This window comes from Asterias amurensis, chromosome 5 (genome assembly GCF_032118995.1).
Source record: "Asterias amurensis chromosome 5, ASM3211899v1".
Classification (NCBI taxonomy): domain Eukaryota; kingdom Metazoa; phylum Echinodermata; class Asteroidea; order Forcipulatida; family Asteriidae; genus Asterias; species Asterias amurensis.
In genome coordinates, this window is record NC_092652.1 from 2,308,782 (window position 1) to 2,322,012 (window position 13,231).

Here is a 13,231-nt window from a genome sequence, read left to right on the forward strand (position 1 = left end):
AACCGATTGAGCTCAAACTTTCACAGGTTTGTTATTTTATGCATATATTGAGACACACCAAGTGAGAAGACTGGTCATTGACAATTACCAATAGTGTCCACTGTCTTTAAATAAATTTTAAAAATAGGAAACTTCAAATTGCTATTTAAGCCTAAATGCCTTGTCACACTTAAGGAATAGTGAGTTACAGCTAGTACTAGAAGAATGTCACTTGTGCTGCTGGAGTGTCCCCTTTGCATACAGTGCAAGTGGTTGTCTGCAAGTTGCCTGAACAAATGTTACCCTGTGTGACAAGGCTGGCTTAAAAGCCCCTTGAAATAATCTCTACAGTTTTCCTGGAAATCAGTATGACGTCTTTCCTGACTTTTAACTGTCACAAGACCTTCTCTACTTTCTTCTTATATTTCTTCTTTCATCTACTTCTTCCGTTTCTTTATTCCTGTGTCCATGGTTCTACACGTTATATGGGTTCAAAGTGGATGCTAAGTTTGTAAACGAAGCACAGTTTCTCGCCCATTTCTAGCAGTTGTGACCACACACAAAGCAAAAACCATTATTGCTTCATCTATTGGATGGGACCTGAAGCCATTGGTCCTGTGTGTTGTGCAATGCATAAAAGAACCCAGGTCAGTTGACAATAAGAGAAGGGGTTTGCTCCGGTGTTTCTGGAAATGGCTGCTGAATGCACCACAGCACCTTGTTAACCCTTTATAAGTTGTTACATAATGGGTCAAAAAATTTGAAAAAACTTCAAAAAAATCTGTCTTCAAAAATCTGTCTTCAAAACTAATTGTTACCCGTATTTATCATTATTACAAGGTAAGAGTTTATTAAATGTGAATCTTGTCATACTTCTCCTATTGTGTCATTCGCCTTCTACCTCCCTCCCCAGCCATCCCCACCCCCTTCTCAATAAATAAAAAACTTACTTGCGATAGCGACGGACACCGGACAGCTGCATATCCTTCCGACTTCATTGGACACACAGCACTGATATTCTCCACTATCTCGTTTGGGAAGCACACTTTTAAACGACAACGAGCCGTTGTTTACAACCTGACGGTCCTCATTGGGACTAATAGCCTGTCCATTGAGCACCCACTGAACGGTGAGCGGCGGCTGGCCGGTCACACCGCAGCCCAGCAGCAGTGGCCGGTTGCGGACGGCAACCGTATCCCTAGGCTCCTCGGTAAATTCTAAATTCTCAACAGCAAAAATTCCTGAAGAAGAAAAAGAAAATTAAACAGAATGGTTTTTAGTTTTCCAATAAACAAAACTAAAATAAATTATTTTTTATATTTTAACTACTGATGTGCTTATCTGCGAAAATAAGAAATCGCGATAAGCAAATGCTTTCTTAGAAAATTTCAGTTACTAATTTCATTTACTCTTTTCATTTCTTAATCCGATCTGGTATTTTGTTTCAATCAATGATGCAGATAGAAATAATCAGGCCATGACAAAGTTCATGCCACCAAGCGGGATAGATTTCCACGAACTGAAAGACTTTGCTTAGCAGTAAAAAAAAAAAAATAATAATAAGCTGTATATTGTTTCTGGTTGGCTCCCCACTAAATTGCTAAGCGTATCGATCCATCATTTCCGCTCTGCGGAACTAGGATGTATCATTCAATCATTTTGCAGAGTCAAATTGCTATCATTTCTTCCAAGTCTTAATAATTAATCCACCAATGGGGAGGAAAAAACTGTTACAAAACCAGCCATCTATTGAACATTTGTATGCATAATTAATTATGATTTAGCTGTTTCTGAGCACAATCTCTGAAACATTTGAGCTTTTCCTTATTTATGGAGGAACAACCTAATCATCTATTTGAGACACGACGACGCTTAACTTCCCCGAATAAGGAAAAATTCTTCAGAAAAAAAAATTCTTTTTAATATAATAGCGCATTTTGCAATAACCGTAATAATGCCCTCGTCGTTGGTCCAGTAACTTTTTTTTTAATCTTTCCACATATACAGCCCGAGCTGCCTTGGCGCTAAGGCTTTTTCAAACACAACCTCGAGGTACCCATTTATACCCATGGGTGGAGAGAAGCAAATTAAAGGACCACCAAGAAAGAGATTGAGCAAACTAGGTTAATGGGACCATTACAACTCTGGGATCTACATTTTAAAAATATGTTAATATAAAATTTGAATACAGTTTGAAACTGCTGTTTCATGACATCTCTAGGAACTGTAATCAGGGTCCAATGATGTAATTGATGATTTTATTTCACAATGAGACCAGCATATTGCATCATTCAAGGGAGTAAATGCACAATGCCTTAAGTATCTTGCAAAAGGACGGAAAGCTTTCCCTGACAAGTACACGAAAACTGTATTAGTATTAAGAAAACTGTCTTGCTAAATATTAAATATTCTACTACCGTGAAAAAGATTTTTCTCTGATTTTTTTTCCGTGAAATTTCTCAGTTTTCAGTTCTGGAAAGAGTTTTAACTTATTTATGTAAAGTTCATACCAATTCCAATCTTCCAGAGAAATATTGCACTCTGATGTACAATCAAAACAAGGCAATACATGGTGTAACTCCAAAGACCTCAAAATTCATCACAGTCACACAAATCATCAGCTTTTATTTATCACAATGTCATAAATGTCATGAGAGCTTGGTTTGGGTGAAAGCATTTATATACCAAGAATATGCCGCACATACATGCATGTGCACAACATTTCTGGGTAAACAAAATTACCACTAAAAGAGTATTCACTCAAGTGTGACTAACAAAGTGGATGAAATATTTTGATGGTTTGTTTATTCGTAGAGAAAGTAAATTTACTGTTTAAGAGAAAAGATACATTTCCTTTAGGTTTGATTGTTCAAGTCCCCACATAATGAGTTAATTAGGCCCCACCTGCTATTAAGATCCATTGCAGGACTGTAGACTTGACTCAAGTCATAATCCCGTGCAAGGCCCTTCCTTTCCTCATTGTCAGAAAACTATTATTTTGCGCTCTGCATTCTCCATTCTGTTCCAAGCAATAGCTACATTTTGTCGGTGAGGGCGCACTGGTATCATGTGACTGGTTGCTAGTGAGGGAGCAACCCTAGTATACTGTGGCTTCATGCTGGCGCGTTACATGTGAGTTAGGGACCTCGCACGAGAAAGGGACTTGAATCAAGTCTAGGGGGACAGTGATAAATATTAATCCAATCCAAATGATTCAAATTAGCAGAGCTGTCTCTGTTGATGAGTGCGAAAAGATTTACGTCTGTTGATTTGATAAGGGAAGGGAACAAAACAATTCCAGATAACCAGGAAGGAAATAGCAGGAAACACCTTAAGAATGGTTACAAAATCTGTTTTTACCTTTGTAGTAAAGAAGGAAGATTTGGTTGGGGATCATCTCAAAAGGTTGGACATGCAGTCTACTTTTGTCCCAATGGCTAGTCTTCACTACGCCTTACACTAGGTTCCAACTTTAAGAACATGTCCCCTGAAACTGTTACACTTATGTAAGATCGTTTGCTGTTGTTTCCTTAGGGAGTCAAGTGATGTAATAGTAACGTTTTTTTGTAACTGCTCGTTAAAATTTGTCTTGAAGGATGTCAAAAGGTTCATGGATTGGAATGGAGAGAAAAGTGCAATAATAAGTGGTTAAAGCCATTGGACACTTTCTGTAAACAGTACTGTCCAAGGCCCACACTTCGTGTATCACAACTTATATAAAATAACAATCCTGTTAAAATTTAGGCTCAATTGGTCATCCGAGTCGGGAGAAATTATCGGGAAAACCAACCCTTGTTTCCGCACGTTTCGCCAAGTCATGACAGTGTTTAAAATAAATCCATAATTCTCGCAGTCGAGAATTGATATATGCTTTGTAATGTTTTCTCAAAAAGTATAGCATTTCGTGGAATAATATTTAAAGAGCAGTCTTTCACCATTACCTTCTGTAATCCCTGTAAGTTATTTGTATATCTGTCAACTTTTAGGTTTTTTTCTGTTCCGAAAGTGTCTAATGGCTTTAAAATACAATTGGTTTTACCAGCTTGGTGTCAGCCGCACAAATAAATAAGTTTTAACTGAAATCTTGTCTTGTTGTGAGTTCACTGGCCTGATGCAATGCAAAAATAATTGGCCTCGGGTCTAATTTTTACGAAAACTTAATATCCTATTTGAGACAATAAGGTACTAATTTATTTTATAATGAATATAAAATAAAAGTGGTGGCAGATTACAGAAACTTGTTCAAATACAATAAGAATATTAGAGGATGTTATTATAATCTAACCACTGTGAGACTGTTTAATTTGCCTTTTTTAGCGTATGCGCTAATCATTCCAACTACACATCATTACTGAGTTCCACAGTATTTTTTTAACTTTCATTCATTTTTTTTAGGCCTAACAATTTTAATTTCAAGTAAAAAAACGTGGCTTTACTTCACTAGTGCAAAATAATGAATAATTCAGTTGTTTAATTTTGTTTTTTCAAAATAGCATGGAAAGATTTAATTTGATTTGAAATCCTTTATCCACAATTAATAATGTACTCGAGGACAGAGGCCTAGTTAAAACAGTTGCATGTTAAGCGTAAATGATGCCATGACATGTATCGATTAATTATCATGAGGCAAAAAATTAGGCAATACCACAAGTATAAAACCTGCATCAAATAATTGCTAAGACCATGTGACCGGTGACATGACATTTTATTGTTTAAAAAAGAGACACGAAGCCTAGCTAGACTTCCCGCAGGCAAAGTTTGTACGCAGTCCAATGGTAGAAAACATAAAATCTTATGTTTTATGGAGAATGCACTTGTCTGATTTATTAATAAACTTTGATATGAAGAAAGGGGCATGGCCCTATATCTCATCATCATAAAAATTGAATGTTTGACTGAGGAAATTATGTAATCTTTCCCATAAAATTACCAATGTATTTTGAATTTTGCCTTTTTCATTTGTAAACAAAGCTGTTTACATTTTTTTAAATACATTTAACATTGAACAAAAATGTCCCTGAAAATAACTCCACTACACTATAGTGATCGAGGCATAAACATGATAACATTAATAAATGCCCGTCCTTAAATTTAAATTCAAATTGTCAATTAATTTCGGTTAAAAATCAACAGTTAGATTATAGATTGGTAGTAAAATCAACATCTAAAATCCTCCACACAACAAAAAGGCTCGAGAAAACGGTTCTAAATCCACATTCAAGCCCGTCCAGTCGGCCGTCCATTTGACCTTCCAAGCGCTAGTTTCAATCCGTCCGTCATCGTTTTTCAATGCGAAGGACATACACTGAGCAATGTGTCCATCCAATGACAAGGCCGTTCCATGTACACACAGAACACAACCGTATGCCGTCAACACACACTGACCGACCAACCAACCAACAAAACCACCATATTCGGTGCAAACTCATAGACTTTCTTAACAATCTTACCTTTAACTAACAGTATGTATACGAACACGACAACCAGAGGCCTGTTTTGAGCGCTTTTGGACGCCATGTAGCCTTGTCGTCACGGCCTAATATGTGAACTTTCCATGTCAGTGTAACCTCGGACGATGGGCTTTTTTGGCTTGACTGGTCACGACCTGGCCATGGGCATGAATACGTACAGCTCATTGCCAGTGCTAGGGCCGCGATTGACCTATGCTCCACTCCAACCACATTTCGGCATACGCGATTCAGTAGGGCGAACTATTTGACCCTGTATACTGCACTGACCGCTATTTTTCCCTCTGAAGGCTTTTGAATTTATTGGATTTACTCCCTTTGCCCTTTTATCTACACCGGCCTAGTTAAGAATGCGTACTGCAACTACAACGCTTGCATATAGTAGAGTGCGTCGTTTCTGTTAGCTTATGATTTTACTACATGGATAGTATAATAATTAAATGTCGGGCGGTGTAGCGGTCGTTGACTCAATTATTACAGTGTGTTTACATTGTCGGCCAAGTTCGAATGCATCTAACATAACATTACGCATCATCGCACAACATGCAAACAGCATGCAACAATCAAAGGGCAGAATTATTTTGATAAAAAAGACTATAGGACCTATATTTTTATGGCGCAAAATCTTTCTCAAAACACAAACTGATGCATATTATGTGGTCTTCTTTTGCATCTAAAATTGGATGATTTGTAGAGTTCATGTTTTTTTTTTGCTGAAAATTCCATCTCAGGTGAAGGTGAGGATTTTTTTAAATGAAAACAGCCGTGGTCATATTTATATAAATATACTTTTCCATAATGATGTACAAATTAATTCAATTCATTTCCAGCCAATAATATAGTGACTTATAAATATGCTTCGATGATCACAAAGAAGTGTTTACATCATCCCAGCATCCATGCAGTAGGGCCTACCATCACGCAACAAGTTCGCATTAACTGCAGTGAACACATCCCCGACCCCCCCCCCCCACCCACCCCCTCATAGCCTTGTGGAAAAAGACCATGACCTCCCGCTACATTTTGAGGGTATATATTTATTTTTACGCGCATCACGCATCCTCACCCACCACTTCTCTGTTGGTGCGCCCCCAGATATGTTAAAGATAAAGAACCATGATTAAATTGTTTTTCTTTCGTGGTGAGACCGAAGTCCGTATTAGTATTATCTTTAAATTTAGAATTACTATGTCAGCAGTGACGTATGTATTGCGTACACGGGCCCGTTTTGGTTATCAGGTGGTATGTATAAATCGCCCATCACGCGTGCGAACGATTAGGCCTAAATCACATTATAATACAACAAAAGAAAATCACTATCAAGATAAATTCATTTATTAATTGACGTCTGGGGAAAACAAACAATGAACTTAAAAATAATTGTACATAAAAAAAAAATAGGAAATGCGCATTAAAGACAAAATGGCTAATACGTCAGCAGGCCTGGGGCATGGTTCACGACCCAATTTAATAGAGCTGTTACGCACATAGCACATTATCTGAGGTCAACTTGATCCCATACCATCTGAGGTAAACTTGATCCCATCTGAGGTCAACTTCGATCCCATCGAGGTCAACTTGATCCAATCTGAGGTCAACTTGATCCCATCTGTGGTCAATCCCATAAGAAGCCAACTTACGCACATAGCACATGATTTGAGGTCAACTTGATCACATATCTGAGGTCAACTCCCATCTGAAGTCAACTTACATCTAAGCGGGTCAACTCCCATCTGAAGTCAACTCCATCTGAGGTCAACTTGATCCCATAAGAAGTCAACTTACGCGCACAAAGCACATGATCTGATGAGGTCAACTTGATCCCATATCTGAGGCAAACTCCCACCTGAAGTCAACTTACGTCTAAGCAGGTCAACTCCCATCTGAAGTCAACTCCATCTGAGATCAACTTGATCCTATCTGAGGTCAACTCCCATAAGTCAACTTACATCTAAGCGGGTCAACTCCCATCTGACATCGAAATCAACTTGATTCCATCTGTAATCAACTTGATCCCATCTGATGGTCTGAGGTCAAGTTGATCCCATCTTAGGTAAACTCACATCTAAGGTCAGCTCCCTCCTGCATTTGCCAATTCAAGCTAATTCCTGTTTGTTTAGTAAACTCCAATTAGGTATAGGTGTGTTTGATGTATAGGATCTAAGATTCAAACTCATTTTAGTTTCATCTTGAGGCCTATACTGTTTTTCCTTTTTTAAATCCTGCTTTAAGGATCATTTTGTTCAAAACTTAGTTCCACATGGAGAGTTCATCTTACCTAAATAATAGTTACACTCAATAATAGATGCATGATCACACTTCGTGTGTATGTAACAGTGAGTTGCGAAAGCGCCCTCTCTCATCGTGCAGCTATACAATGGTGCTTTGCTCACCACGCAGACAAGTTAGTGCGATAGTTATTAAACTGGTACTCAACAGTTAAATAAATAGATGAGATCAAAAAAGGGTTAAAAGTCAAAACTATAAGTCAATTTTCAAAAGAAAATCAGAAAGTGATCGCGAGGGTAGAGGTTGGTTTTTCAAGTCATAGGCGGTTTCTGTGGGAGTGAAGAGATTTCCTCTTAAATGGGAGGGATTTAAAAGTTAATCCAAAGGATTGTATATACAGGGGTCGCCAACCCATATTTAAAGTAAAGTTAAATCTTTTTTAGGTGAATTTTAATTGCTTTGGATTTATTTCTCATCTAAAAATGGATTGTCCTTAAATTACAATCCCTTGGATTTACTTGTTAATCCCTCCAATTTAGAATATATAGGTCACAATTTGAAAACGACACGAACGGTCACGATGAGTAGGTTATGCACAAGTGTTGCTTCACATGTCATTTGATTAGGCCATGCCAGGGGCCGATTTTACAAAGAGTTAAGATTGATCATACTGCAAATCAATCGTGTATAGTTGCTAAGAAAAGTGTGATGTCGCACTACAAATCACTATGGTAATATTGACAATATACGCCTCTCTAAATACTTATGCATGACGTCATAACTTTTACCCAAAATGAGGGTATGGGCGCACTTCCCCCATCCCTTGCAGTGGTTGCGCCCATCGCCTCGTTTTGAGTTAGCATTGTGACGTACCTCATGCATATATTAAGAGATGAAATGAAATCGCCCTCCGCGCCGAGAGATCAACGTTGCTCATTGGCCCATCTTGTGCGTCGCGCGTACTTCATGCGTTTCCTTCCTTCCACTCTTTGCATGGCAGCTTGATGACGTCATACAAACCGATGAGATCCTTTATGACGTCAGACATACTGTTGCGCGTTCTTCTGCGTCACAGAACTTTGTTGCTAAGCGCGCGTGTTTTCCCCTCTCCCATACTCAGATTATAATATATCCTTAGTAGCGATGTATTATTTTTTAACAATAACTACACAGATTCTACTAAGGTACAGTGAAAGTTACATCTTCTTGTCAGTTCTCTTGATTTTCATTTGTTTTATCATGGCTTTGTATGGATCCCCGGTGCGAAGACCAGTGACGCAGTCCAGCGGCGGCGGAGGCTCCGCAGCCAAGGATGATGTTGTAAGTTTGTTACTTAATAATATTTTATACCAGAGGGTTTTACAAATTATATCTTACCCGTGACATTTCCCTTTCGATTGAGAGTCAATCTAAATGAACACAATTATCGCCACACCTATCTATACATTATTGTTCTGGTTTTGCCTGAAGTTGACTTAAATAACATAATATGGATTTATAATGCGCACTTCTCCAGAAACTGATCAAGGCGCCTACAAACAAATAAAGCTTTGTATATTTTAATGAAAAATGATTGATATGAAATATAATTTGTAGTAAAGGCCTAGTTAAATTTACTTAAAAGTGAGCCTTTGTAAACAAGAGTGACTTCAGTTCCCTCTTGAAGTTGTCGAGTGATGCTATTTTATGAAGTGTGACGGGTAGATATTTCGCAGGAGCAGCTTTGGCAGAAGCACGGTTTCAATTTCGGATTGTTCTATAAAAAAAACCTTAAAAAATCATATAAAGAGTTTGTAAATCAGGGCCCTGAGCGAAGAGATGATTCCCTCTTAATAAAATCACAGTTTGGGGAATCTCTGAATAGTATAATATTATTGACGGATTCGTAAAACACAAGTATTTTCTTTATATTTTCTCGGACAGCCAGCAAAAATCAGGCAGGAACTTTATCGGTTTGAGCAGAGCATAAAAGGTGAGCCAAATTGTATATGATTTACATTTTCATCAAAATATTTTGTTGAACTATGAAAGAATATTAGCGATGTCAACTTCATTTAGCCTATTTATTTATTTATCTTATAACATAAAATTAGATGTTACAAACTGCTAACAAAAAGGACATATTATTATTGTAATGCGAACATAGTTAATGGCTTGACACTTTTGAATTTTGATGTCTTAAGATATGCAATCAAGTATGAGGTCTCTCAACGAGACACTTTCTGAAGTTTACGGCGAGTCGCTTCCAAGAGCCAACGAGTTTCAGAGAGCACTCCAGGTAAAAGACTCTAGAACAAAATTGATTCACAAAAAAATATAAACATAATTTTTCCATTATTTTCAAGTACTAACGTCAGATAATATGATATTCCAGTTCAGTTCAGTTCTTTAATATTTTTTTCTACACTGTTATATACACCAAAGTAAGCAAACTTTTTGTCACCTTAAATAAATTATTAAACTTTTCTTTACAAAATTGCCCTTGAATTCTTGTGACTACTTTGCTTTTTTAATAGATGAAAATTAATGATGTATATAAATATTCATGATGTATATAAATATGCATGATCTGTTCAGGATGAGAACACCTTATTGGATAATTTTGCTCGTGACGTACATGGGGTTGATCAGCCACTGAGACAGTTCGAGCATCAGTACGACAGCGGCGGTTCGTCAGACAGTTCCGGCCTGGCCAGGTGAGATGGTTGGACCCTGGGTGGATTGGGGAGTTCAAGATTCTCCTAACCCCCCCCCCCCCCCCCCTCAAAAAAGGGGGACAAATTTCAGATATAACAGCCATATAAGGCACTCATCAGCAGAACGACAAAATGTTATACTAGAAGAATAAAATCCGGTTTCATGTCTCTCAGCAGCCGGTTGGTCAACAAAGCACTTATTATAGATTTTATTTCTGAATTTGAACTGAAGTAAAATGGTAGAAAGTAAATACATTCAGTCATAATTACTTCACTGTTCTTTATTATAAAAGAAGCACTCTTTCGGTTTTGAATGTTATTGTAAGAATTTCTTCCAAACATTTTTTTGTTTCAATGTTTTTAATGTGTTCATGTTTTTTAGTGCCAACAAGAAAAGCGAGTTTGTAACCTCCGTTCTTGGAACACTGTTCGAGGGCCAAGACGTATTCTTCTCAGAAAGTTTAAAGGTAAATAAACATGACCAAAATCTTCTTCTTGTTGTAATCTCCAGCATAATGCATGGCAAAAATGGTGACATTATGTCAAAAACTCAAGCACAAACCCGAGTCCCAGGGACTCCGAATTGCTCACAATTTAACAAAAATCCATGTTCAAAAGTCAGCAATCCATTTTCTTGGAAATAAAAATATTATGTTTCTTTTCATAATGATTTTAACCACACTAACTTCATCTGAATGAGATTTACACAACAAAATTAATACTTGTCAAATAAAGATATTATCAATATTGTACCCCATAACTTCAGGTTTCTCAAGTTCTAATGAACATAGTTTCACAAACCAAGCACCTTCCGACTCCGCGAGAGGCAAGACTTGCTAAAGAGTTAGCTGAAGAAATCGGTTCAAAGAGCGATGTGTTAATGTCTTCGACTAGGAAAGTAGTGGGAGGAACGTCCCCGTTTGCACAGGGTGGGCATGGACACCGTGGCCCAGGCGCGCTGGTCGGTGGAGCTTACGGCAGTCAGCAACCCCGTAAGTTGAAGATAGTGTCGCCCGACTCCCATTGTTTTTGTTGTTGCACAGTTTGGAACTGCCATCCTATTTTCTTTTTTAGGATTCCCTTAAATAAATAAAAAACACGATTAAGACAAAACGAATTTCCATTGAAAAGTACTAGGACAGTAGCAGAAATAACAAATTTCGACCCGATTCTAACCAACTGTATAACTACACAGAATTGGTCCAAACATGTTTTTGTGCACAGCCACAATTATCATGGGTGTACATTTCTTTTGAGAGAAATTGCTGACAAAAAAATCTGAATCTAGGATCCACATTTAGGAGGTGTATTGAAATGATGACATTTTCACCTTATTGTGACCCCATGGGTTTAGATTTCACTGAGCTTTTAAAAACAGTGTCCTCAACAGCAATAGAAAAATAGATAAAAATGCAGGAATTATTTACAGTATGTGTACAAAAATAACAGCTGATTTTCTTTATCAGGTTGACTCAAAATGTCTGAGTTCCCTAGATCAATGCCTTGATAGATATTAAATTTGCATCAGGGATAAAGAAAATATATTCTGTTTTTACTCTGATTTGGGTGAACACTGTATACTGAGTACTTTCCTAAATTCGTTGAAAAACATAACTACAGGTTTTACGCTGGTGGGATTCGAACCTACAATTCTAGAGTGTAAGGGTTAAACCAAAGCTAACATTGCTTTGACTTTTTATTTACAGAGTCCAGAGGCGCAGGGGTCAAGCCAGCATCGAGATTCACCTCGCCACAGTCAAACGCACCTAACCGCGTCTATATCTAGTCTACTTCATTATTTACATATTTCAAACACCGATTGCGAGTTTAAAATAATAAAAATGAGTTTCACAGAACCTAGCTTTTGCAAAAGTATACACAAATTAAGTAGGAATAATAATCAAGTGAGGTTTATGGAGATGGTACAATCTAGACCCAATTCCATAAAGCTGTTAAGCAGACATTTACTGCTTAGCAAATATCTTTGATCAGTGAAAAATTAGTAGGGCACCAGTAGCAACAGTGCAAACTTTATGGATTTGGCTGGTTACCTGTTTCTGCTGAGCAAGAATTTTCTGTGCTTAGCAAGTTAAGCTTACAGGCTTTAGGAGCACTGATCGAAACTTACAATTCTTAAACCACTGGTTCTTCTAAAAACCAACAAAGGCTCAAATTTTATTTTATGGTATTTCCTCAAACCTCACTTGATTGTATTTCCACCACGTAAAGTTTCAAATCTCACTGCAGACCATAATAGTAATTTAGCCTCACCAACATCAACAAAAGAGTAGACTTATTTGCCAGTCTAACCCTCAACACATAGAACTGCGATGAGGTAAAATTAGCTTCTTTATTTCTGTTTTATATCAAATAAATTGAATATAAGGTATTGTATTAGATTACCTCAATTGGTAACACATTCTGTACACTGAGAATTTCATAAATTGTTAGTTAACAAAAGACTTGTACAAGTTTAGCAATCTGGTTTAGATGATGTAACGCTGATGACATAAAGTTCATAGAGAGAAAACAGGCTGATAACAATGATTGATTACATTTTAATAAAAAAAAAAAAAATTATCAGTAATACAGGATAATAAAATGTCAGGGAAATAAATTCATAAAGAAAAGCCACAAATTTAACTGATATATTGATTCAATTCTGTACGGTTCCATAATTTGCAGAGTGATAATTTGATACAGACCAATTCATCCTTGCAGAACACCCAGGTACCCTTACAGACTGTAAAGAAGTATTTTCTGCTTAAGCAGCTCTTGAAACTGGACCCAGTACAAATCCAAACGAGGGTTGGCACCTTTAATGGACTGTGAATGTTTCAGTCAACTAATTCTTCAAGA

General features: G+C 37.3%; 2 protein-coding genes across 2 annotated transcripts in view; one reads left to right on the plus strand and one right to left on the minus strand.

Annotated features, from left to right (window-relative positions):
* Window positions 1-5,619, minus strand: part of LOC139937878 (protogenin B-like) — a 70,274-nt gene extending 64,655 nt beyond the window's left edge. The window contains exons 1-2 of the mRNA XM_071933250.1: window positions 5,430-5,619; window positions 930-1,220 (exon numbers count right to left, since the gene is read on the minus strand). Coding sequence (XP_071789351.1) covers window positions 930-1,220; window positions 5,430-5,496 — 358 coding nt within the window. The 5' untranslated portion in view covers window positions 5,497-5,619. The remainder of the gene's footprint in view (window positions 1-929; window positions 1,221-5,429) is intronic.
* A 3,164-nt stretch (window positions 5,620-8,783) lies between these two features.
* Window positions 8,784-13,212, plus strand: LOC139937196 (uncharacterized). Its single transcript, XM_071932260.1, has 7 exons — window positions 8,784-8,996; window positions 9,600-9,648; window positions 9,860-9,954; window positions 10,254-10,372; window positions 10,755-10,839; window positions 11,139-11,364; window positions 12,079-13,212. The coding sequence occupies exons 1-7, from the start codon at window positions 8,820-8,822 to the stop codon at window positions 12,156-12,158; spliced, it is 831 nt and encodes a 276-aa protein (XP_071788361.1). The 5' UTR covers window positions 8,784-8,819; the 3' UTR covers window positions 12,159-13,212.
* The last annotated feature ends 19 nt before the right edge of the window (window positions 13,213-13,231 follow it).